The sequence below is a fragment of the Peromyscus maniculatus genome, chromosome 1 (genome assembly GCF_049852395.1).
Source record: "Peromyscus maniculatus bairdii isolate BWxNUB_F1_BW_parent chromosome 1, HU_Pman_BW_mat_3.1, whole genome shotgun sequence".
NCBI classification, from domain to species: Eukaryota; Metazoa; Chordata; class Mammalia; order Rodentia; family Cricetidae; genus Peromyscus; species Peromyscus maniculatus.
The window spans coordinates 185,855,480-185,882,973 of NC_134852.1; the positions used below are offsets into that span (position 1 = coordinate 185,855,480).

The 27,494-nt window shown below is 38.0% G+C and overlaps 1 protein-coding gene across 3 annotated transcripts in view; it reads left to right on the top strand.

The window, feature by feature from the left end:
* Positions 1 to 813: 813 nt before the first annotated feature.
* LOC102914652 (lipase member K) overlaps positions 814 to 27,494 on the top strand; it is a 33,403-nt gene continuing 6,722 nt past the window's right edge. The window contains exons 1-10 of one of the 3 annotated variants that reach the window (XM_076562415.1): positions 815 to 1,070; positions 1,709 to 1,810; positions 4,179 to 4,344; positions 10,662 to 10,775; positions 12,163 to 12,280; positions 13,341 to 13,539; positions 14,235 to 14,344; positions 15,480 to 15,616; positions 24,571 to 24,717; positions 26,691 to 26,762. In XM_076562415.1, coding sequence (XP_076418530.1) covers positions 4,252 to 4,344; positions 10,662 to 10,775; positions 12,163 to 12,280; positions 13,341 to 13,539; positions 14,235 to 14,344; positions 15,480 to 15,616; positions 24,571 to 24,717; positions 26,691 to 26,762 — 990 coding nt within the window. In that variant the 5' untranslated portion in view covers positions 815 to 1,070; positions 1,709 to 1,810; positions 4,179 to 4,251. Of the gene's footprint in view, positions 1,071 to 1,708; positions 1,811 to 4,178; positions 4,345 to 10,661; positions 10,776 to 12,162; positions 12,281 to 13,340; positions 13,540 to 14,234; positions 14,345 to 15,479; positions 15,617 to 24,570; positions 24,718 to 26,690; positions 26,763 to 27,494 lie in introns of all 3 variants that reach the window. The other 2 variants (XM_006984019.3, XM_076562420.1) reach the window with 2 other exon arrangements.

The window sequence follows — 27,494 nt, forward strand, 5'->3', positions numbered from 1 at the left end:
TCCTGGAGCTGGGCTTACATGTTTGTTGGGAGCTTCCTGATATGAGTACTGGGGACCAAACCCTGGTCCTCTGCAAGAGCACTACACACTCTTAACCCCCGAATCTTCTCTGCAGTGCCCCAGTTAAGCATTGTTTACAAGATTCTTACATGTTCTGAGTATATGTAGACATGTCCTAATTATGATAAAAATTCACAAATTTACTCACGAAGACTTCCTATGCAAATGATTTTCAAGCATGTAAAACTGGTTTTATTAATAACTTGAGAAGTTCAGTTGTATAAATTCAACCAACACAGACCTGCATATTTGTAACCTTTCATAATACAAGGCCTCTGCTGAAAATAGCAATCTACAGTCCTAAAATTCCTAACGGGTTCTACAACGCCAAGCCTCCAACTAGTACAGACACAGAAATGGCATACTGACAAGGAAGAGACTTATTAAAGAATATAACAAAATCTTTTTCCTTTGAGCTAACTGGAGATCTTGAATCATGCAATATCTCTTCAGCAGAGAAAAAATAGACAGCACATTATCTGTATTTCTTAACACTTTTAAAAAGCAAAACAGTTGGGAATCTAATCGTATTGGAAGTACTATAAACAGAGATACAGGGGGATTGGGAATGTGATAAAGAAACTTGTATGACTAGATTTGTGGGAGCCTTTCTTGAGTGAAAAATATTTTCAGAGTGGGTAATGCACATTCTGATGAGAAGCTGTCCACCCACCTCTTCCTTGAGGCCCAGCACTTTGAGGTCTGGCTTGGCAGGAGCAGGCATTTTAGTTCTCTCATCACTCTCTTTTTCTCCACTGACTAATAACTCACCCAGCAAGATTGTCCTGGCAGCATCTGTCATATTTGAAGCCATAATTAATCTGCCTCTACTTGGGAAATTTCTGGTTGCAACATCTTCTGGGTTGTTTAGAGCAGAGCGCGTTTCACTGATAGGTAACTCAGGAATGAACTGGAATCAATCGGAAGCTCTCTTAGAACTTGAAGACTGACCTACAGAAGAGCTGAGATCTGGTAATAAATGTTCATCTATCTGAAAGGACTGGGTCATGGTATGTCAGCAAGACAAGGGAAGCCTTGGAGGGGCATAAATTTAAGTGTGGGTGAGGAGTGCTATGTTTGAGTCTGTTGGGTTAAGCAAGAGATAGGAGATTACTATAAAAACATCATAATGTAACCCATTGCTGTGAGTGCTAATAGAAACCATTAATTTATAAAAGGAAAAGCAAGATGGAGAGAGACAGACAGACAGAGACAGAGAGTGAATAATAAAACCACTTCAGAGGGGGAGTTACATTACAGTTTTCTAGGTATTTTTGGCTTATCTTCCCTTTGAAACAACTCCATGTATCATTCTCTTAGAATCACAGTGAGAGGAAATATAGCAAGTCTCTACCCAGTGAAAGGTAGTAGTAAGTATTTTAATGGGTCTTCTTAGAGTTGTACATGTAGAGATTTAGGAAAAGATATTTGAGTAATTTTTAAAATATTTAGTTTTTGTAAATTCTATATTGCTATTCTAATGGCCCTGAGCATGAATATTAACAGAATGATCTACAGGGTAATGTGGGGTCTACTAATGAGTAAAGGCTTGCTTTCCCATCATTTATAAAAATTGGAAATATTTTCCTGTCATTTATGAAGGAGCGTCTTTTGCAATATTTTTTGTTTCTTTTCAATCATTTTATAGGCTGAGGAGTGTAAAGTCAGTTCATGATACTGTACCTGACACTGAAGAATGTCATCTGCCTCTGAGCCTTGCAGTTGCAGATCCACATGCAAAGCCTTGGAGGTAAGAATGAATTATAAAATAGACTAATATCCTCCAAACATTCTCAGCAGCAGACAGACAGACAGACATCTGGAAAACTCAAACATTTGTATTGCTGCAAAAAATAAATAAACAAATAGTATAAGGAAGTACTGAAGTGAATATTACAAGGAGGAAGTGCTAGACCTCGTAGACTCTAATTTTTAATAAGACATGGAGGATTGGGTTGAGGACATGCTAAGATGCTTATCCCCTCAGTCATGGGGACCTGGGTCAGGGTCAGAACAACACACACACACACACACACACACACACACACCACACCACACACACACACACACACACACACACACACACACACACACACACGTAGAGCTTCAGGGGACATTCATTTTAAATGAATTTATGTTTTTACATTGACATCCAATTATCTTAAACCACGCTTTATTTTTAAAGTAACTCAAGCTAATAAAGTCATTAAAAAATATACAACCAATAATTAAATTAGTGTAAGAGAAAAGATCATTATATTCAATAACCAAATATATTTATCATCATTTTAGAGTGGTTACATCAGTCTTTTTTACAATCTTATCCTTTTATTTATTTGCCTTTGACATTTAAAATAATGAAATTTTATTAATAAATATTTGCAATATCTTCTTAAAATTTGTTTTTGCTTTTTAACCTGAAGTAAAATTTTCAAAAGTGTAAGTGCTTGCCTAGTTTTTAGGATGACATAAAACTTTTTATCATAATTTTAAATAGCTGCTTAGGATACATACTATGGTGCATTGTATATCTTAGCAGTTTAAAGTTAAATAGCTGCACAATATTTTCAGTGAAGCAGAAGATGGTAATTTGATACCTCATATCTTCTGCTGGGAAAAAATCACTTTAATTAAAAGGATGGAAATTTAATGGAAGGTTTCGACCTGCATCTTTCTCAATGGAACAAAATTCTTTATTAAATCTTTTCTGTTTTCAGAATACATGTAAGTGGTGCAAAGCTATGCTCAAACAGTGCCATTTACTTGCTGGAACTCTTTCTGAATCTGTGGCCTTAGTGATGTGTCAGTAAGAAGTACTTGCATGCTGGGTGTGGTGAGTTTGCGAAGCCTGGGCTGTGATAGAAATACAAAAAAAAGAAGGAAGAAAGACAGAGGGAAGAAGAAGAAGACAGAAAAATTCTTTTTAATGATCTGCCTGCTAACTAGTTGAGTAGATCTCCTTTCAATGTTTCTGTTAAAGTGGAGCCTGATTTGCAGAGTAATTGCCACTGAAAAATAATTTTAATAATTATACAGAAATCTTTTTCTTTCCCAAGGTCAATTTTGAGAATTATCTCATTTCTTAGAGCATTTCAGATGTTTTTGTAGCTCAGAGTAATTTTCCTGTATCACACAATAGTGTAATAAAGAGGAAGTTAGGCAAGTACACTCTCATCTGGTAAAAACTGTGACCTTGCTACTGACATTACCATGAAGTATATAAAGTTCTGTGTCTGTGTTCTTGCTCCATGATTCTCCTCTTTGGGACAAATAGCAGAAAACCGAGAAAAGGAAAATAATGACCATCTCTGGGAATGAATGAATCAGAACACTAAAATACTTTGATTTGCATACCAAAAATATCACCAAGGTGATCACAAGCCAAAAGCTGGTGTGCAATAACTTTCTTCTGATTGTGTGAATTTGGGGAGAAAGAAAAGAAGGAAAATTACTTGCACTTCTTGATGAAACACTACAGGCAGAGGCAAGACCTTGACTTGAAAAAAATAAAACGAGTAAAACTCTGTTTTCCCTGCTAAGCTTTGCCTTTTGTCTCAGGATTTCACCTAAGACTCTGAAGCAGTCATGTGTCTCAGCCCCTCTCAGTTGGACCCAAGAAACTTTAGGGACTGGAAACATGTGACATCTTTCCTTAGTCTCCTAATAAGGGTGTTGGACCTTATGATATGGGGCAAGCTGACAACAGAAAGGCATACGGATTGATTTCATAAAAATTTTGTGGCACAGAAATGAACACCCCAAAGGCCAGTGAGGTGGTGCAGTAGGTAGAGGGGCTTGAGGCCAAGTTAGGCCATCTCAGCTAAATCCTTGCATCCCACATAGTGCCAAGAAAGAACAACTGCCACAAGCTGTCCTCTGACCTCCACACATGCCCCTTGGCATTTACAAATAAATATTAAAATGTGTTTTACAGTAAAAATATGAAGAGCTCAGTACTAAGGGGAAATTATTTATGTGTCCAAATTTGATGGTAAATAGACATCTATGCAGAAAGGCGCTTGGACACAGGGCATGATGTAACAGACTAAGGAGGGGAGCCCCAGAAAAGCCTTTATAAATATTCCTCTTGGCCTCTGTCCTGCATTCCTTCCTTCCAGGTGTACAATAGGACTTCTCTGGGATAATCATCAGCAAAGGAGGGACGTGGACAAAGTAGGCTTTCTTGCCTTTATGCCCTGTTTCACAGAGGACTTCTCATCTCTATTGTCTGCCATAGGCAAGAAGGATTTTGGTTTCTGTGCTTTGGTTCAAGGTAGGAAGAAGGTAAGACACTGACAAGCAGATGCCTTTAGCTATGTCAGACTTCATGTCTTCTGAATGTCTTTTTATTAGATGCCTATATATAGGGTTTCTCTGTCCTGCTGATGAATTAGCTTTTGTCTTCCGTACAGACTAACATGATGACATATCTCTAACAACACTCTGTCTAGAAGTCTGCTTTGTCTGATGTAAACACACCCACTCCTCAGGGTTACTGTTGATGTGGTGTACTTTATGCCTTTTACTTTCAATCCAATTACCCTTGTATTTAGACTATGTTGCTTATTTAAAGCAGGTCATTGGTCTTTGCTTTTAACTTTATTTAACAATTTGTATTTTATAATCTTTGATTATTATTACTTTCTCTCTAGGCTAGGATGTCATTATGGTACCTGTCAAATTATACTAAGTTCTTGGCTAGTTTATTTCCCATATTGCATGCAGTTAGGAAAAAGATGATGCAGTTTGATCTGCTGAAAATTAACTTAATTCATTATGGTCATGTGATTTCTGCTAATATTGCCTAGGAAATACATAGAAATGGATAATTCAAGGGTCTTTGTGTCTCATTGGAACATTATTTACCAAGAGCTAAATTTGGAAATCACTAAAATGTAGACAATTAAGCCAATAACCGAAAAGAAAACAGCATTTGGGCACTCTAGACTTCTGTTGTTTTAATACAACAACCAATCTTTCCTTCCTACTCTTTCCTTTCTCTCTCCATCTTTTCCTTCCTCTCTCTCCCTCCTTCCTTCCTCCCTCCATTCTTTTCTTTCCTCTCTCTCCCTCCTTCCTTCCTCCCTCCTTCATTTTTTCTTTCCTCTTCCTCCTTCCTTCCTTCCTTCCTTCCTTCCTTCCTTCCTTCCTTCCTTCCTTCCTTCCTTCCTTCCTTCCTTCCTTCCTATTTTCCTCTTCCTTCTTTCTTTCCCCCTTCTTTCCCCCCTTCCATCCTTCCTTCCTCTCCTTTCTTTGCTTCTCCCTCATTCAATCACTCTCTTATCCTGGGGATGAGACAGGTAAATGTGGAATGGCTTCTCATCTCTACATTTCTTACCTCAACAATCAAGAAAATATTAATCAGTAATAATGGCACACACCTTCAATATAAACCCTTAGCAGACAGAGGCAGTAAAAATCTAAATCTCAAGCTTGAGGCCAGGCTGCTCTAGATAGCGAGTTCCAGGCTAGCTGGGGCTGTACAGTTAGCTTTTGCCTCAAAAAAGGAAGAAAAGTTGAGAAAGAAAAGAAGGAAGGAAGGACAGGTGGACAGGCAAGAGGGATGGAGGGGAGGGATGTAAGTCATCACTGACTAGGAAAATTTAATTGTTTTTTGTTTCCTTTTACATATACGCAATTTTCAATTTTCTCAACTGTCTTGGGCTATGAAGGTGTCATACATACATCTGACTTGCGTGTACTTGGGTATGCTCACAATGCCTGTTTTAATGACCTGGATACAAAGCATGTTTTCATATTTCTGAGCCCTATCCCTTTCGGGTTTGTCACTGATGATTTTATGCTCAAACCTGTTACAACAAACGTGTTCCTGTTTTCAACATCTAATGTGTTGCACTGTACTCAGTCTAACATCAGTTAATATCTTGAGCATCATTTTATGGGTAAGACTCAGTGAAAGGTGATGAATCTTGTCCAAATGCGACAATGACATTTATTAGCTCTGGGAAAATAATAATTATAATAACTTAGCTCAATCTATGTATAAAATTATAGCTTAAATAGGCAAGATTTTCCATATAGTCAAAATGAAAATTATTGCTAGAAGTAATAAGAACATAGAAATTCTTAATTCTCTTTGTTATCCTGTTGGGAAAAGTGGTAATGGTACAAAATATGCAGTTCAGTTGCTTTTCTCAATTCAGTTGGAAGAGTTGTGCAATACTTAGTAAGAATAATGCTAGAGGCGCAAAAGATAACATTACACCTACAGGTAAAGTGTCTATTCTGGTAACATTAGGTGTCACCTTGGCACAGCCTAGAGTCTTATGAAGGAAGTCTCAACTGAGGGATTTCCCAGGTCACACTGGCCTCTGTTGGTGTATTCTCCTACTTTGCATTCTGTTGCTGTGATAAAGACCATAAGCAAAAACAATTTGGGAAAGGAAAGGGTTTATTTTATCTTACAGCTCCCAAGTTGTAATTCTCCATCACTGAGAGAAGTCAGGACAAGAACTCAAGGCAAGGCACTTGGGGACATAAGCTTCAACAGAGGCATCAGGAATACAGCTAACTGGCTTGCTTTCCATAGCTTCTTTAGCCTACATTTTTTTAAATTAAGAAGTTCATTGAGGCTTACAATCTCAAAGCATGAACCCATGACCATCATTGCTGGGAGCATAGCAGCAAACAGGTAGATATGGGGCTGGAGCAGTAGTTAAGAGCTTACATCTTGAGACACAACCACAAGAAAGGGAGGTCAAGAGGGGAAGGGGGAAATTGCACTGGCTTTTTGAAACCTCAAAGCCCATGCCCAGTGACTTGCCTATGCATGAGGGTCTAGCCTACATTTTTATACCTCCCAGAACCACTTGGCCAGGAACAGCACCTACCCCCAGTAAGCTGGACCTTCTCCTGTCAATCATGAATTAGAAAAAAATTCTTTATGGAATTGCCTACAGGAAATCTGATGAAGACATTTATTTCAATTGAGATTCCTCCTCCCAAATGATTTCAGCTTTTGTTAAACTGACAAAAAACTAAGCAAGACAGCATGTATGTAGGGGATTGCCTTTATTGTTAATTGAGGTGAGAGAATCTAGCCCACTGTGAATGGCATTATTCCCTGAGTAGGTAATGCTGGGCAGCATTAAAAAAAAAAAAAAACTAGCTAAGCATGAGACTGAATAAACCAGCAAGAAACATTCTTCTGTGGTTTCTTTTTTAAACTCCTGCTTGAGTTCAGGAGTCCTTCCCTGAATCCCTCAATGATGGAATGTGACCTGGAAGTATAAGCCAGAATATATTTTCAACTCCCCTAAGTTGCTTTTGATCCTGTTGTTTGTCATAGTAGCAGAAAAGAAAACCAGACTGGTATGGAAGGTGATACTTGCTGAAGAGCTAATGAAGTAGTTGAGAGCCATGATACCCACATCTGAAAGAGTCACCAAGTCATAGAATAATAGTGACAACTTGTTGAGAGCCAAGCATTGTTCAGTGTTTGTAGATATTGTTTGTCATCTCTGTATTACATCAGGATGTATTATCTTAAGCTAAATCTGCTTGTAGGTGTTAGTTATGATCCTGATGACACAAACTAGGAAGAGTCGTGTGTCCCATAGCTAATAGCAACAGAGAAAAGCAACACATCCTATCTTAGGTATGTACTTGAAGTGAACACTGGGAAGGACTTGGAACACAGAAACTATGTCTAAGGGCCGCTCCTTCTCTCTGCAGTTAAGAGTCTGGAACCTAAACTTTATAGGCTGCCATAACCACTGATAAAAAGAACCAGAACTTAAACCCAGAACTTTGCATGTAGAATTCATCATTAGCTTCCTTTGCCAATGAGAAAGCAGAGTCATCAGAGAGCCATATGTAGAGACCAGTCTTGGTGTGCTTTCCAAACTAAGACATTCTTCAGCTTCCTGCAGGCTTCAGTCACAGTGTACATTCTCACAGTCTCACCTCTACTTCTGAACAATCTGAGAGTTCCCTCATGTGAAATCAGGGTGTAAATTAGCCAAGAATGTTATTCAAGCTTCCTCGTAAGCTCTGCTTAAATGTCTGGTTAATAAGCCCAGCAGTTCCTATCATGGGGCGATAAGACACAGAGTCTCTATTGTTTCTTTTTTTTTTTTTAAAGGGAAGGTCCTCAGTTCCACCATCTATATATATCTCTGTCAGTATTAAATGTATTGTTATAATAGCTGCCTATGATACTCCACCAGCATTTATGTAAAATATTTAACAGGATGAAACCAAAAATACAGGAAGCTATGACTCTGTTGGAAGTTTCTTCATCCCCTGGCTGTAGCAGATAAAGGAGAAAATAAATGGCCTTTATTAAAGACAGGATATTTTTGGGCAGTGGGAGGGTTTTACAAGAAGTAAAATTCCTGATTTTTTTCCCAATCAAATTCAAGTAGGACTGTAAGCAGCTGTCTCCACAGTGATCAGCGTCTCTACTTAAAGGAAACTGTGAAAGATGGAGTTCTGATTTGGAAATCCATACTTCATTTTATCATTTCCTTCATTACACAGACACATTTAAAGATGATGAATTGATAAGAAAGAAATACTAAACTAGCTTTTTTTTCCATCTCTATTCCTTATAAAATTTGTTATAGTATGATTAAGCGGTACTATTTAAATAATAAAATGTTAAGGACAAACAAAATTGTAGAAAAATAGATTAAACAAAATTAGACAATACCTTAATTGTGGGACTTCACTGGCTTTAACACTGTAAGTTATGATTATCGAGTAAATCAGGTTTAAGGTGTACACATGTGGCAATCTAATCAAGTTATATATGGTGTGTGTGTGTGTGTGTGTGTGTGTGTGTGTGTGTGTGTGTGTAACTCTGTTATCTGTCATGGCCATTATTCTCTTCAATTTAGAGCAGCTTTAGTTCCAACCATTGACCCTCATAAGCCTGGGCCCCTAACATTCCCTTGTGAAAGGGAAAGAAAAACAAAGTTCAGGAGGTGGTGCATAAAGGGCTTAGAAGGAGGGACACACGGAGTTAAGGAAAGCCCAGGAGGCTCTGCTTGAGAGCCACACAGACTGCCAGGGGGGCTCAAGAGGTCATGGACAAGGGACTTGTCAGGGGAGATATAAAGGGGTGAAGGAGAGGATCACAATCAGCTCAGAAGTCAATATACAAGATCAAGAGGTTCCACACATTTCTAAATACAGGTGGTTAGTGGCTGCCAGGGAGAGCCATCTTTGGTGGTGCAGCTGCTTATAAATGGCCCGTGGTCCTGTAGGCAACCTCCACCTACACTCCTGTGAGTGACCCCAGGGATGGGCCTCAGGCTGTCAAGCTTGGTGCTAAGCCATCTCACTGGCGCCCTGTGGTGGTTCTGGTTTTGGTTTTTTAAGGAATCTCCACATGAACCTCATGATGGCTACACTAATGGATTGCCCATCGAGTTCCCTTTCCCCGAATCCTCTCCAGCTTTGCTGTCACTTGTTTGGTTGGTGGTAGCGTTTGGGCTCAGGTAGTGTGGAATCTATGTGCAGTTTTGACTTTTGCTTCCTTAACGGCTAAGGATAGTCAGCATTTTTTCATGTGTGTACTGGCTTCTTCTGGAGAATTTTCTGATCAGTTCATTTGTTCATTTATTGAATTATTTGGGACAGGTTGCTGTTTACTTTCTGAGTTCCTTATGTACTCTGGATGCTAATCCCTTGTTGGGTATAAAGCTGGCAGAGATTTCCTCCCATTCTGTAACTGTCCTTCTCCTCTATTTCCTTGGCTATTTAGAAGAATTTTAACTTCCTGTAATCTCATTTCTCAATACTTGCTGGAAATTGAAGCTTTTTTTTTTTTTTTTTTTTGAAATTTCTTGCCAATTCCTTTATCTTGAAGTGTTTCCTTCTAGCAGTTTCAAAGTTTCAGAACTTACAGTAAGGTCTTCAACCCACTTTAAATTGAATTTTAAACATTATATTTTATGGCTGAATAATTTGTTTCTTTTTCATTAATAATTGATTTTATTAATGTATGTTATATAATTATACCATATTAGATACAACATATAGAATATTTAATGCATGGTACATATATACTTTATCTTTTTTTAGTTCTAATTTTGTAAATAAAATTACTGAGTGAAAGATTAAAATGTTTTAAATGTGTGAAAGCTATTGACAAACATCTCCATATTGATTTTGTCAAGGCTTACGGATATGTTCAGGAAAATGGGGGGGAAGTACAATCTTAAGGGTCTAGAATTAGAACTCAGTGGTAGAGATGCATGTCACAAGACTCCATAAAAATTTACATAATTCCTAAAAATAGCTAATGTTCTGTGAGTCACATATTAGCCAATACATTTTTTGTGCAATTATCCATCATTTATCTTATCCAGTTACATCCTTGAGTGGTTTCCTTACAGTTTTTTCCTTCCTTCCCATCCTTTTCCCCCTAATTCCTCCTTTTTAATTCTAAGGTCACTATTTAAGGATGTTCTTGAAATGAATCCTTAATAACGCAATGTATTGCCTGTTAAAATATAGCCTAAAAGTTTATGTTTCTGCTCTGCTCCTCATCAGTGCTATAAAAAAAATAACACCAATTTTCCTTTTGCAAGATTTCTCCTTGATGACAAATGCATTAATAATTCCTTTCCCAGGCAGACTCCAAAATGTGGTGGCTTTTAGCAGCAGCATGGTGTTTGCTTCTTCCTGGACCCGTACATGGCTATCAGCAAGGGAGCATCACAAATCCAGAAGCCAATATGAACATTGTAAGTCATTCATTGAGAAAACAAAAACAAAATAACACTAAGATAAGAAATTACTAATTTCTCACTGTTTTAGGTATAATTTGTGTATCAAGAGTTTCTCTAATGACTAAATTGGGACTTTCTGTTTTAGTGCTCACCAATACTAGCTTTCCTAGAATTGAAAGCTCCAACTCACATTGGAGCAACAATCCTGGTGGGGCTTTTAAATTTTTTTTTTTAAGTTGTGGTTTCCTGAAGAGGAGGTTCAGGATTTATTTTGATGATCCCCTGTCACATACCCTTGAATTCTTTCTGGGGCTTTGTGTATGCCACCTTCATGGTTTTATTCTTTTGGGATTCAATAGGCCAAGATTGGTTTATGTACCTTTAAGGCCAAAGAATTTATTAGGGTACACAGTATATCACACGAAATAGCATAACTTAAGCATGTACTGTGTGCCTCACAGGAGCAAATGTGGAACCTTGTGATGAAGGTGGAGACTTTGCAGCTAAGCCCACTGTCTCATTAATCGAACAGTTCTCTCTTCCTAACATATTATCTTGGATAAATCACTAATTTTCCTGATCTTCGGTGTTCTCAATTCTAAAATGTTAACAGTTCTATTGCAAAGACATCTTAAAAGGATTGATGAAGTAGAGCAAACGTCTCCCCCATAACACTCATTTCTGTCTCTGTGCATGGTTGTGGATAGAGTAGTTTCTGCTGGCCCTTATAACCCATTTTGTGTCCCTTTATACTTTTCATTCTACCCAAAAGGTTGGCCTATAAAGGCTAGGTCTAAAGGTCCCCCAAATGTAATTTTTACATCCAATTAGCCAATGGAAATCTTGAGCAAGGGAGCAGAAAGAGAGGAGTGAGATCAAGTGTTGGGTTTCTTGTTTTTATTTTCAATTGCCCTTGCACTATCTTGCAAAGTTACCTTGGCAGTCATCTTCCTTGATGTGGTCCTTCTCTTTCCCTTCCTGGATCCTAATAATCACTTCCTTTCATATCTCTTTGGAGCCAAATTGGTAGGAGCTCACTTATCATTAGACACAAGATACCTCCCAATCTCCTGTTGTCTCTCTCATTAGGCAACTATTTATATTTCTTGTCGCCAAAACATCTTAAGAATCAACTACCGGGGTTAGTAACACTAAGCCCACAGCATATTTAGACAGCATCCTGAAGATGCTAAATGTGGAGTCACTCCATCCTTATGTTACCCTTTTGCATTCAGTCCCTTCCTGAAATATTTCCCAAGTTGTCATAATTTTTCCTGCTCTTTGCTGTTGCCTGACACATAGGTTGGTGAAAGTAGATTGATAGTTGAAGGATATTGCAATGTCTACACACATAAAAAAAGCAACTGAATTACAGGTATGTATTTTCCTTCCTCCCTTTCAGAGTCAACTTATTTCTTACTGGGGCTATCCTTATGAAAAGTATGATGTTGTAACAGAGGATGGTTATATCCTTGGAACTTACCGGATTCCTCATGGCAAAGGATGTTCAAGGAAAACAGGTACAATTTACTTTGCTTTGAAGTCAAAATGCCTGAAAGAGAAATACCTAGGTGTCCTGGTAGCAGTAGGGAAGCTTCCTCTCTGCAGAAGGTTGTGTTCCTTGCTATTAGAGAAGGAAAGGCACACCACCTCTACTTAATTTGCACAACTTTTAAAAATATTTTGCCATTTTTATATACACTGTTTATTTGGTCTTTCCCTTTCTCCATGTCTTTGTCTCTCCAACTACATAAATAAGTAAAAGGAAATGTATTCTCTTCCTAATAGTAGCTCTAGAGTTTAGAAATCCATGAATCATCCTTGATGTAGTCATCTCACTGACATCCTAAATGCAGTCAGTCGCCAAGATCTATCAGTTTGCCTGCAAAATCTGTGTAGCCTGAAAACTTTTCTTAGCTTTAATGATATTCAAATCCTGGTTTGGGCATAATATCTTCCATTATAATACATGGCCATTGAGACTAACTAATGTATAATCCCATCCCCATACAAAGCAGTGTGATTTAAATTCTTTTAAACAAGTTTGATCCTACTCACCCTGTCCTCTCACAACATCACAGAGCCTTTTCAGCTCTCTGCTGTGTGTAGGAAACAATAACGATCCATTTGGGAGAAACACTTTGCTGCTTTCAATGATAAGAAAGTTGTCATTTGTTGAATATTTGCTGAACACCTGGCAACTTTATCATTTGAATTATTTCAGGAAAGCCTAGAAGTTTCAAGAAGATGCTTCTTCTGATTAGATTTATTTTATTTTTGTATATGAACATTCTGCCTTCATTTTTGCCCATGCATCATGTGTGCCTGGTCCTGTGGAGGCCAGAAGATGGCGCTAACAAACACCTAGGTGACATCATACATTATTTATATTCTTCACCTTATACATGAGGAAAGTAGGACTTAGTCACACATCCAAGAGTCCCTAAAAGACTGGACCCTAGGCTTTCCTGACACAAAATTGCATCTCTTAACCATGCTTATGTGTGAAGCAATCAGAAAGCAGAGCTTGCAAGCAGGCTGAGTGAGCCGAGCAAGCAACTGTGGTTGTCTGTTTTTCAGCTCCGAAGGCAGCTGTGTATCTGCAGCATGGATTAGTTGCATCTGCCAGCAACTGGATTTGCAACTTGCCCAACAACAGCTTGGCTTTTCTTCTGGCTGATAGTGGTTATGACGTGTGGTTGGGGAACAGCCGAGGAAACACCTGGTCCAGAAAACACCTGAGATTGTCCCCTGAGTCACCTCAATATTGGGCCTTCAGGTAAGAAAAACCTGTTCCTGAAAAAGTGTTTAACTCACTTACAAGCATAAGTTCTTCTTGGTTTCCCCGTCTCTGTCCAGCACACCCAATGGAATCTACTAGAAGGAACCTAGAATTTCCTCCCCCACTCAGGCTTTCTTCTGTCTCAAAAAGAAATGCTCCAGTTAGTGCATCACTGCTTGTTCCTAATGCCCCATTTCCTTCCTGATGTGACCGACATGGGGGTGGCAGGAGGAACAAGTGTATGTGTGTCCTTATCACAATGCGGCTTAGTAGCAGAGAGTTGTTCCTGGAGCCTGACATATTAGTCACAGGGGCAAGGCTTTGCACTTCCTGGGGAGCTAAGAACCATGCCACCAAGATCACTTAGGCCACTGGTTCCACAGCCTCATTTCTGCATTCTTTCTGGAAGTCAGTTGACATTTCCTAAATCTTCTCAGGGATGAACAGACTATGACAGTCCCATAGAAAAATTATCAGTAGGCTTTCAAATCAGAACCTTTTTATTCCAGTTTCCTGACAGTGGTCTCATTGCAGCAAAGATGTGAAGACAGCAACCTGAAAATTTGTCCAGACACACACTGTTCTCAATCTCATCTCATGTCCAAAGCTGAGTATCTAGGTCTACAAGGAATACTTACAAATACTGATGGTCTAAGAACCACTTGTCTTTTCTAATTCCTTCTCTTTGGCAGTTTGGATGAGATGGCTAAATATGATCTTCCAGCCACAATAAATCTAATCTTGGAGAAAAGTGGACAGAAGGAGCTCTTCTATGTGGGCCACTCACAGGGTACCACTATAGGTGTGTTTGGGGCAGATGCAATCAGACAATGTGAAAGATTTTCTTCTGTGTTTGTGGGAGGGGTCAGGTTGTTTGTTTCTATCTTTCTTTCTGATGGTTCGTTTTTCTCTGTAGTCTCTAGTTTCGGGACTTTGAGAAACCATTTCCTCTAGGTAGTTTCTTAACAGGAAATAAAGCAAAGATGACCATGAGAAATTTGTCCCTGACACTGGAAATATATCCCTGACACTGAATTTGGAGGTTGATAGGATTTTATTTTTGCTCTTGGCAAACAATGAGACCCCAGATTATATTCTGAGGAAACAAAGATAAACAGGAGCCCATTTTTCACTTGAATCTCTCACAGTCTGAAGAATGACACTAAAGCAAAAGCATAGAATTATGAAACTGATTATATACTACAATCTGTGTGGCTTCTCTTGCTAGGGAGGCGATGAGTTAAGCTGGAGAGCATGATGATAGAGCCACAGGAACCTTGGGTGTCTCACTGTTCTCCCTTGTTGAAAAAATACATATTTGAGACTACATTATCCAGATTTATTAGATTATTAAATTTAGAAATATTTTCCAAATAGTAAAAATACCAAGTAACACTTTAAGATTCATTTTTATATTTTTTCTATATAATAATTTAATGTATATGAAACTTATTATGTAGGCATGTACATATACGTATATAGTTCCATGTACATTAAACTATATACGTATATGAACATGCCTACATAATCTCATATATACATGTAACAGTCATTATCTGAAGATTCTGTCATCCTCATTTATTTATTAAAGAAACTGGGGTTGATACAAAGGAGGTAACGTTCACAATTAATGAGTTAGAAGCCAAGATGATAGCTTGGTTTTATATTGCACCAAGGTCAAGCTAGTGTGGTCTCTGGAGTTTAATATACATGCGCCAGAGAATGTGACTAACTCTCCTCTTCAACACTCTCCATACAAGCACACTTGCACTCCACAGAAAGAGCCCATGCTACCTTTGAGAAATTTAAAAATTCCTCCCCATAAATAGTACTCACAATTTCATTTTGTTTTGTTTTCAATATAGCTACCATTAGAGTGATTTGTGACGAAAAGATAACTGGAAATTTTTGTGAGCTAATGTCTTCTTTCCCTGCAGCGTTCATAGCATTCTCGACAAATCCAGAACTGGCTAAAAAGATTAAGTTGTTTTTTGCACTCGCTCCAGTGGTCACAGTAAAATACACTAGAAGTCCCATGAAAAAATTAACCACCCTTTCCAGGCAAGCTGTCAAGGTATGTGAAATCCTTGGGTTTAAAGCAGGAGGAACTGGAAGTCTCCCTGTTTCCACAGATATCAAGAAAAGATGTGTGGCATTTTTAAAACCATTCGGTGATGTAAAATGTGATCAAAGGTTCCATAAAGGTTTGATGATGGTGTGGTATCTTAGCCTGCTCAGGGAACTAGTCCTGATGCCTTCTGATCTAGTGCCACGATCTCTAACTACAGAACATCTATCCCTCAGCATCACGTCCCAAACACAGCTAAAGTGAGACTCTACTTGATATTTCTGAGGAATCCTATTCCTGTTCCAAATTCAGTTCCTTTCGCCAACATCTTAAGTACCTGTTTCTGTAGTAGTTTTGATGAAAGGTTCTCTAACTGGAGTGTAGTAACACGCCATGGTATTGTTGTTTCCCTGGTGATGGCTGAGTGTTTCTTCTCCATACACTTGAAGATTGCTTATGCATCTTCTTTTGAGAAACATCTATTTAATTCTATCTCCCACTTCTAATCAGATTTTTGTGCTCCTGAGTCCCTTACATATTTTGAACACCAACCCCTACACATGTACAATTTACATCTGATGTGTAATGGACATGTGTCCATTCATTGTTTCCTTGGCTGTTCTGAAGCTTCCTAGTTTTACGAGATCCTATTTGACCACTTTTGCTTTTGTTTCCAATGACACAGAGATCTTATTTATTAAAAATTTCTTGATAATTCAATATCCCAAACCACTTTTCCTACACTTTCTTCTGAGAATTTCAGGTTTGGCGAACGTTGTCCATTTTTAGTTTACTTTTCTGTATAGGAAGAGGACTACCTTCAGTTTTCTGCATGTGCACATCCAGTCTTTGCAGCAGGACTTACTGAGGAGGTTGCAGCTCTCCCAGTGTGTGTTTGTAGCCCATTTGGCTGTCACATGTGGCTTTGTTTCTGGTCTCTCCATTCTGTTCCATTGGCCTGCGTGTATTTGTTTTCATATCAGTGCCATGACATTTCTATCAATCCAGCTTTGTGTTACATCACTAAGTCAGGTAGTGCGTCTCCAACTTCATTCTTTTTGCTCAATATTGTTCTACCTGTTCGGGTGTCCATATGAATTTTAGGACGTGTTTCTTATTCTATGAAGATAGGACATTTATTTTGATAGGAATTGCATTTCACCTATTTTTGACAGGGTCTTTTAGTATGTGCACATGGCATGTCTAGTTTTTATTGCTTTCATCCATTTTAAGGTTCTTGTTGTAGAAAGTTTTGCTACTGATTAATTTATTCCAAAATATGTTTTTTTAATAGTTATCCTAAATGGGAGTGCTTTCTTTATTTCCTTTTTGGATAATTTTCTGTTGGTATGTAAAAATGCTACTGATACCCACATACTGATTTTATATCCTACAATTTTGTTGAATTCATTTATTAGTTCTAGTAGTTTTGGGGTAGTCTTTGGCATTTTCTATATGTATGATAATACCACATGCAAATGGTGACAAGTTGAATTTCTTCTTTCAAAATTGTAGGCAAGATCAGGTGTAGTAGTGTATATCTATAACTCCCAAAAGTCAGGAGTCTGAAGCAGGGGAATGGTGAATTGAAGGCCAACTTTGGCTATATAATGAATTTGAGTTCTAGTTTATATATGTATCAAAGACCTTTATCAATAAATAAAGATAGATAGTAAGTAGGTAGGCAATGCCCTTTGTTTCTTTGTTCTGCCTTATTGCTCTGGTGAAGACTTTCACTCCTGGTTTATATATTGTGATGAGTGTGACAACTTTGTCTTGTTTCAGATCCTAGAGAGCTTGCAGCTTTCCCCATTTGTGATGATACTGGCTGTGGGATTATTATGTATATATTTGATTATGTTTGGGATACACCTCTCTCATACTAATTTGTTTATATATTTTTTATAAATATTTTTATTTTATAATTAATGTTATTTTACATATCAGCCATGGATTCCCCTGTCCTCCTCCTCCCACCCCCTAGCCTTTCCCCCCCTCAATCCACCCCCCATTCCCACCTCCTCCAAGGCAAGGTCTCCCCTGGAGAGTCAGCCCAGCCTGGTAGATTTAGTTGAGGCAGGTCCAGTCCCCTCCTCCCTGCATCAAGGCTGAGCAAAGTGTCTCAGCATAGGCCCTAGGTTCCAAAAAGCCAGCTCATGCACCTAGGACAGGTCCTGGTCTCACTGCCTGGGGGCCTCCTAAACAGTTCAAGCTTATCAACTGTCTCACTTATCCAGAGGGCCTGGTCCAGATCCATGGGGGCTCCTCAGTTATTGGTTCACAGTTTATATGTTTCCGCTAGTTTGGCTATTTGTCCATGTGCTTTTTCCAATCATGGTCTTGATATCTCTTGCTCGTATAGTCCCTATTCTCTCTTGCCAGTTGGACTCCTGGAGCTTCACCTGGGCTTTGGCCGTGGATCTCTGCTTCTGCTTCCACAAGTCACTGGATGAGAGTTCTATCATGACAGTTAGGGTGTTTGGCCATCCCATAACCAGAATAGGTCAGCTAAGGCACTCTCTTGACCATTGCCAGTAGTCTACAGTGGAGGTATCTTTCTGGATTTCTGGGAACCTCTCTAGCACTCTGCTTCTTCCTGTTCCCATGGAGTCTTCATTTATCATGGTATCTCTTTCCTTGTTTTTGCACTCTGTTCCTGATAGACCAATTACCCCTGAAGAAATAGAAATAGTCATTAAAAGTCTCCCAACCAAAAAAAGCCCAGGACCAGATGGTTTCAACACAGAATTCTACCAGATCTTCAAAGAAGAGTTAATACCAATACTCTTTAAATTGTTCCACACAATAGAAACAGAAGGAAGGTTACCAAACTCCTTCTATGAGCCTACAATTACCCTGATTCACAAGCCAAACAAAGATGCAACAAAGAAAGAGAACTACAGACTAATCTCCCTCATGAACATTGATGCAAAATTACTCAATAAAATACTGGCAAACAGACTCCAAGAACACATCAAAACAATTGTTTATAGTTTTTATAATGAGAGGATGTTCAAGCTTCTCAATGTACTGCATCTATTGAAGTTTTTGTAATTTATTATTGGAGGGGCATATATGACATAAACTGTGTGTGGGTTGGTTTGTGGACAACTCTGTAGAGTTGGTTCTCTCCTTCCAATACGACATGTGTTCCAGGGATCAAATTCAGGTCATCAGGCTTGAGCAACAAGTGCCCTCACCTGCTGAGACACCTGACCAGACCACTAATTTATTTGCTTGTTTTTGTTGCTATTTTTGTTTTTGTCTTTCATTCTATTGATCAATTATATCATGATTTTTATTTGCATATTTTGAACCACCCTTGCATCTTTTTTTTCCATTTAATTGGGATAAACTATCTTTTCAATGTGTTGTATTTGGTTTACTATGTTCTGTATTAAGGATATTTCCATCTATTCATTGGGATATTCATTTATCTGTAAATTTTTGGTTTTGTTATTTCCTTGTTTGGTTTGGGTATCAAGATAATATTGGCTCCACAGAATGAAATTGGAAAAACTTCTTCCTTTTCAGTTTGAATAATTTTAGAAAGTTTGCTATTAGCTCTTCTGTAAATGCTTGGTAGAATTCACCAATGAAACCACTGGTCATGAGCTTTTCTTTGATGAGAGGCCATTCCTTGTCAATTCCTTAATGTTAGCTGTTATTGACCTGTTCAGATTTCTATTTATTATTCAGTATTGGGTAGCCATACACATCAATGAACTCACTCATTTTTTTTGTAGGATATCAATGTTGCCATATAGTTGCTTACCGTTAATGACAATTGATCTTTGAATTTCTGATGTGAGTGCTGAGAAACAAACTCAGCTCCTCTGCAAGAGCAGTAAGTGCTCATGACCACTGAGCTACCTCTCCTGCCCAAGCTTTTCAATTTTTAAAAATTCAAAGATGTTTTTAGTTGTGTCACCCAAATGATCTGTTCTGGTGAATGTTCCATGTAGTGACTTTTCCTTGTCAGTATTCACTCTTGGGGTTGCTGTGATGAGTCTTTCTCTGTCCTACCAGCCAGCTCCCAAATCACGACCTGGAGATTTATTATTAATTATGAAAGCTTAGGCAATAGCTTAGCTTTTTCTAACTAGCTCTTATGACTTAACCCTATTTTTTTCTTTTACTTTTTCTTTTTTCTTGTTTTTTTGAGACAGGGTTTCTCTGTGTAGTTTTGGTGCCTGACCTGGATCTCGCTCTATAGACCAGGCTGGCCTTGAACACACAGAGATCTGCCTGTCTCTGCCTCCTGAGTGCTGGGATTATAGGGTGTGCCACTGCCACCCAGCAACTTAACCCATATCTTTTAATCTATGTTCTTTTTTTGTAGCTCAGTTACCTTTACTTTATAATGTCCAGGCTGCTTGTTCTTCATCCTGGTGTCTCTGACCTTCTTCTTCCCAATAGTCTCTATACCTTGAAATCTTGCCTAACTATTGACTGTTCAGTTTTTTATTAAACCAATCAGAGTGATATATCTTTACACAGTGTACAAAAAGTTTATTCCACAACATTTCTCCCTTTTGTCTAAACAAAAAGAGAAGGATTTGAGCTTTAACATAGTAAAAGTATATACAATAAGAACAATTACCAAGTAAGGCTTACATTTACAATATCCAGTCCATTAATGGTTGGCAAATTTAGAGAAAATGCTCCATTATTTATCTTATCTTTGTGAGTCCAAAGTTTCAGATTTAATTTACCTTTTATCATAATTAAGGAAAACTATAATTACCTAGTCTTCAACTCCATCAAATACCCCAAGGGATATAATATTACTTGACTAAACAGGAAGTGTGGAGCAAAAAATTCCAAAACTATAGAAATGGCAATAAAATTTGGTTGCTTGGACAGTCACCCCAAGGTTCCTCTGCAACATTGGAGCATTCATCTTCAGCCTACAGTCCTGCAATATCTGACAGACTTTTCTGTGAAGCAGGAATTTTGAAGGACTGTCCCAACTTGTTTTGGCAAAGTTCAGACGTCACTTTTCTGTGTGTCCTGGAGAATGTCTGGCCGACTTATCTATGAAGCAGGAATTTTGAAGGACTATCCCATCTTATTTTGGAAAAGTTTGACACTCTTTTTCCTTTGTGTCCTGACTGTCAGCAGTCAAGACAAGAGCAGTTTCTTGGCCAAATGGCTAGTTTTGCCACATTGAAAGCAAATTCCACATTCAGTTTCTTCAATGCCCATAATCTTCTCTGAAGTAAATTGGTGCTTCAAGGAACAGACATGTCTCATTGTCATGAAAAGCCCCATGTTAACCAAACGTTTAAATGTCCATTCTGTAGAAGTTTGAAGTGTTTGAAGACCATCTATCTATCTAAAATATACTTCTGTTTGACCTTGAAAATGTACCTAACATGACTGCAAGTTTGTTATATGTGACTAATTACTAACCTGTATTTCTTTATTATCCTAAATAGTTTATAATAATAACTTTCAAGGACTAAAAATTTGCATTACATTGTTAAATGAGTTGCATAGGTATAATAACTTAAACAAGAGTAGAAATATATACAGTATGTTCTAACAAAAATAGAATTATTTAAATTTGTATCAGTATACAAAAATCCATATCAATGTAAAATACTTGATACTAGTGATTGTTCAAAAGTAGACTTAACAATCCACCCTTTTATCTCATAATTTTTATACTATACCCCCCACCTTTTTCTCTCAGAAAAAGATCCCTAAATCTAATCTCCTTTGTTCATTTTTTTCTGACCATGACCAATAACAATTTGTACTCAACCCCCTAAAACAACAAGCATCCATAAGCCACCACATGACCAAAAAACCACCCACCCCACTTCTTGGGAATGTGGGCATTGTGTTCTCTAGAAAGCTTTCTTATGTCTTGGGGGCACTGCCATCCTAAATTTAGTTCAATCCACTTAAGGACAAGTATAAGGATTTGAGTCACATAGAATTAGGCTCACAATGTGCATCTGCCTCCTACCCTTTGTGGCTGAGGGTAAGCTATTCATTCATCCTAAACTGTGCTTTTCACATTTATAGAGTGGGTAGAATTTGCCATCCTGGGAAATTCATGAGAAAATATGTGTAAGCATCATCCCTGGCCAAAAACATGCTCAACAAATATTGCTTAACAGAATTAATATATTAATCAAGCTTATTTTAGGTTTAAATGTACAGCACTTGGTGTTTATTTACGGCTGCTCTCTTCCATGTCCCATTCTACCTTAGGGCATTTATTTCTTTGCATTCTTGTCTCTCTACTTTCATTTCAATCTGCAGTTTACACTGAGCCTCATTTTTTTTTTCATTTTACTTTCTCAGTTCTGCTCATTGGCCTCATTTCTTAAAGTAAAAGCTTGAGACTTAGATAAACTGAGAAACCTTTCTCAAATAATCCTGCTAATGGGTACTATAGCCAGCACCTCAGTCTAATTCTCATTGGACAACTTAAAGAAGATGACAATTCACTTATATGTAATTACTGTTTTGATAGCAGTGGTGTTATGTTTGGGCCTGCCTAGCTTGAAACTTGGTATACAAATCAGGTATCTGACTGTGGCAATCTTCCTGCCTATGCTTCCCAGGTTCAGGGATCACAGGCATACTCTACCACATCTAGTTTCATGACTTTTTCAATGTCAGAAAAAGTCAGACCTGAATACTCAAAGATACAAACATATGGATCCCCAGATGTGTAGACAATTCATTGGAGAAATAATCCAACCAATGTTCTGCTTTGCAAGCCATGTGTTGGCATTTATATAGTCATTGAGATGATATGCATAAACATTATGTCTGTTTTACCCACAGCCACAATATGGCATGGTGCCATTTTTCAAAACCACAAAAATGGCTTAATTCTCACAAAAGAGCTAAGATTCTTAGAGGAACCTGTGTGCCAATTATTATGTAACAAATATGCCCTCTCCAGGATCAAGCTGGAATTACATCTGCACAGTAGTGTGTCTGGCCTGTAAACAGGAGTTCGACTTCCTGCAATACTATACTATACTGTATTGTACTGTACTGTACTATTCTATCCTGTCCTATCCTGTCCTATCCTATCCTATCCTATCCTATCCTATCCTATCCTATCCTATCCTATCCTATCCTATCCTATCCTATCCTATGCTATGCTATGCTATGCTATGCTATGCTATGCTATGCTATGCTATGCTATGCTCTCCTTTAGGTCAGGATGAAGGGGTAATTATTTGTCCTTAAGTAAATGTATAGTTATGGCCACAGAGGTGAAGTAAAACACAAGATTACCATGCTATCTCTTCCTGCATTTGGGGAACATGACTACCACAACAGAGAACAAGAGCCCATGTGATAATATGATCACATATTTTTCGTGACTGACTACATGAATTTACTGACCGTTTCATGTCATGTACATTTTTCCCGTATATGGATCAAAAAGGCATTGGTAAACAGAAAATAAAAACATTCAGTTATTCAGATTAGCTATTGATTTCTTAGTTAAATTACTTATTTGTGTGAAAATTTAGGTTTTCACACTTAGAACACTGAGTATGTGTCAATATTCTTTTTAAACATAAATTCACACTATGAATACATGTTGCCGCAATTATTAAATTATGATGGGGACAGTTACACAGGGTTACAGTTTGGTAATTGAGTCATTACTAGGATTGCATAGTAATTGTGACAAAATGAAGAGCAGCATAGAATGAATAAGATGACTTCTGCAATGGCCTATTACTGCCTTCTGACCTAAAGAGCTGAGAAACTTGAGCCAGTGTAATTGAAGGTCATCCTCCCCTTCCCTTTCCTTCCCTTCTTCCTGTTCCTTCTCCTCCTCCCTCCCTTCTGCTTCTCTTTCCTTCCTCCTTCTGTCTGTCTTCTTTCTCTTTGATGTAAAAGGTATATTAATTAGGCCATGGTGTCTTAAGCATTTTACCGGAAGTTTTGTAGACTAGTAAATGTTTTATTAAACAAGGATTCCTCTCAATACTGTAACACAAAAACTTTACAAACTCAGAACTGAAGTAAGTTATGCCATGTGGGAATTTCCTGGCTCCAGTCTACAAAAAAAAGTATAAGAACTGACAGTGCATCATTGCAATAAAAAATAAATAAATAAATAAATAAATGCCCGTTATTATTATTTTATTGTTGTTGCTTCAATAGTCAGTAAATAAAAGATTTCAGAAGAACTTTGTGCCAATTTTCACATTAAATAGTTGTTTCTAAAACTTTTAAGAACTCACATTGATCTTTTCACCACCCCCATAACTTATCCTAATAATGTGAAATTCACTATGACAAAATAAAAGCCAGATCTGACTAACAGACACAGAGATTCTATATTCTCTTGTGTTGTGATATGATAGGTTTCTAGAATTCAAGAAGTGCATTCAGCATACTTGCAACCTTGCCTGAAATTTCATCAGTAGAGATTTACTGCTTAGGGTGTGGCTTTTGTTTCTGGAAGGCCATTAAAGGGATTTGGCAGGAAAGGCTTATTGCCCTTTTCAGTCACCACGTAGGATAATAGTTATTGTTCCGAAGCTGCTTGTTAGGTTCTAGGTACTTCATTAGATGTTCTTCAAATGTGACCTATTGCCTTCACAGTGACTCTGCTTTGGAGATGCCAGTTTTACCATTGTACAGATATAAAAATTTGGACAAACAGGAACTAAATTCTTCTCAAATTATAAGAAAGAGAATCTAGAACCACATAGAAATGCTTTTTTCAAAGTTTTACCGACTCCTGTGTAGGCTGTTCTCTAGAGAATGTACCCAAAATATCCCAATGAGAGATGCTCATGAAAAGCGTTGGTAGAGTTAGGAGTTAGAGACAATTTCACCAGCCCCATGGTTTCACCCAGGATCAGTACTATCAGCTGTCCAGTTCTTGCCTAGATGAATAAGTGTTTTCCACTGTTAACATCTGTGTATATGACATTTAATGATGCTTTACACCCATCTTGCAGGTATTGTTTGGTGACAAAATGTTCTCCACTCACACATTGCTTGAACATTTCATTGCCACCAAAGTGTGCAACCGGAAGATATTCCAGCCTATATGCAGCAAGTTAATGTTTTCTCTAAGTGGATTTGATCGCCCAAACTTAAACATGGTAGGTCTAAATAATCTCTTCCTGGAAGCCAATGATTTTGTTGTATAAGGAATGAGAGGTGACTTTGGACTTTATGGAAGGTATATTAGATGGCCTCCTTTTTGTCCTTTGGGATGTAATTAGTATTTTCCTTGTTCCAACCAGGGTTGAAAGCTGACTATCACCTATTTAAAAAAAAACTGAGAAAATGGCTTTGCTGACAGAGCTTCTAGTTATTACTGTAGCTAAAATCCCACCATTAAAAATCTCTTTATTTCCGTTACAATTATGGCTATTTCAGACCCTCTCAAGAATCTCAGAGAGTGGTTCTAGAATCTGTATTTTGTATTTGTTTTAAATAAATTTTCCATATCCATGGGTGATTTGGAAATCCATATCTTGTGAATCACCCCTAGTTGAAAGTGACAGGGATTTGGCTTTTCAGTGACAGCTACAAACTCAGCATTCAAGGGTGCTGAGGGGTGTGGTTATTGGGGTTCTTACCTCTAGTCCTAGCACAACTGGGCTCCTTTCCTTTAAAATTGTAACTAGATAACTTGAGGGACAACGAGGGGAAAGAAGGATCAGAAGCTGCTCATTTCCCAGCCCGACATGGACAATGTTTGAAACCAGAGGTGGCACAAAACTGAAGATGGCCTCTGTCTGTCTCACAGACTTCTGCCAAGAGCCTGGTCTCCCACTGTGTTTTAAATAACAGGTTCTCACTAAGCCACCCAGGCTGGACTTGAACTCATGATGCAGCCCAGACGAGCCTTGAATTCATGTTACTCCTGCCTCAGCCTTCTGAATATTTGGGATTAAAAGGCTGATGGCCAGGCTCAAGACTTTTATAAGAGGCTTGTTTTATGCAAAGCATGCCTGAACCACATGTAGATGAAAATATGTCACAATGGCAGAGCTAAGCAAATTCGCCCAAGTGTTTGAAAAAATACTTACAGCAATATACATGACAATAGAAGCTCTCTTTGGCTAAATCTGTTTTTGACTGGCAGCTAAGGACTGGATTATGGGATATTATAACATCTGGAAGAACAGCTACAGTGTGAAGCACAGCCAGAGGCACACTGCAGCTTTTATGAAACTTTCAATAACTATTACTAATAACACAAATGTTCTGAGCTCAATCCATGAGATTTTGACCTTTTATTTCAGTAGTCTTGTATTGATCTTGAATGTAATTTTGAAAGGTGTTAAAATGTTTTTGATGCTCAATTTGTAGAAAAATAATTCTTATATTTAAAAATGAACTTTAAAATGTGAAAGAAAGTATCTTATCCAGAATATATATATTAGAGAAATTATGTCCTACAATCATTCAAAGGCCCCATAGGAGATTTTTTTTATCTAGAAATGAATGGAAATATGTAGATCTATTTCCAATTATTTTTGTCGTAAGCTTTTTCTTAAATTTATTTTTTCAGATTTATTTATTTTTGTCTTATGTGTATGTTTGTATATCATGTGCATGCTGTGCTTGCAGAGGCCAAAAGAGGGGATCAGATCCCCTGGAACTGGCATTACAGTTTTGTGAGCTGCCATGTGGGTGCTGGGAATCAAACCCAGGTCCTCTGCAAGACCAGTCACTGCTCTTAACCACTGAACCATTTCTCCAGACTCTCAAAGTTTTATCTTAATGTCCTTTTTTTAAATATACAAAGTAGGGAATAGGGTGACTAAAGTTTTTAACCCCTCAACTGTGTGAGGTGAGTCCAGAAAGAAGAATTACATAGCTTTCTGCACTCAACCAGTCAGAGGTCCTCTGTGGGCTGAAGGGAATCATTATCCGGGACAGAAGACAAAGCTGTGGGAGAATGTTCTTAAAGATGGGCTTCTTTGGTTAATTGTCCACAAAGATACAAAATATGCTTTTCTAAAGACAGTAGCTGTTATTATAAATAGAAAGCTGAAGTGTTCTTCAAATGTCTGTGTATGTGTTATGAGTAGCCTCCAGATGAGAAATGATCTCTTTACAGAGTCGCTTGGATGTTTATATGGCACAAAACCATGCAGGAACATCTGTTCAGAACATGCTGCACTGGGCACAGGTACATGTTCTCTCTCCCTGACTGACATATGCAAAGGTCTGCAAAATCCTTGAGGGGCACTCCCAGAGAACTCCAAGCAGGGCGTGCAGGTACCTGCCTATCATGGTGATGCTTCTAGGATCAACACCAATTCCTTCTTTTGATTTCCTTTGCTCCCATCTGTTCCCCTTGTCTTCAGTGCCTGGGCTGGGAGCCTGCTTCCCTCATATTCTGAATAAGTTCTCATTCTTAGGTTCCTCCCTCAGCCTGTTTGGGAAAGGCTTTTATTTCCTCTTCTGGGAAATCATTAGTTTTGATAAAACTTTATGTAAAATGATACAGCCTGTTCCAGAAAGACCTGTTCATCTTCCAGTGAGCCCAGGGAGCATTTCAGCTTGCAGAAAGAACACTTTATTTTGAACAAAGATAATTTTAGGGAGGGATTAAAATAGTTGAGCAGTTTGTGGGTTTGCCCACACTTACGTTTTGTTTAATAAGATTATTCTATATCCAGTAAGCTCAAAGATAAATAAAATTCAATTAAGTTTTACCAGTTTTTGAGCCAACATGTGCATGTATGGTGTTAATTTTTTATGTAACTTTGCCTATGTTACTGATCAGTCACTTCAGCCCCATCCATTTAAAAGAATTGAGCAAAATAAGCATAATCTCATCTATCTGTGTATGAGAGAAAATGAGTTAACGAGAGAGTCATTTGCATCTTAACATGTATACTAATATCTTGAAACCTGC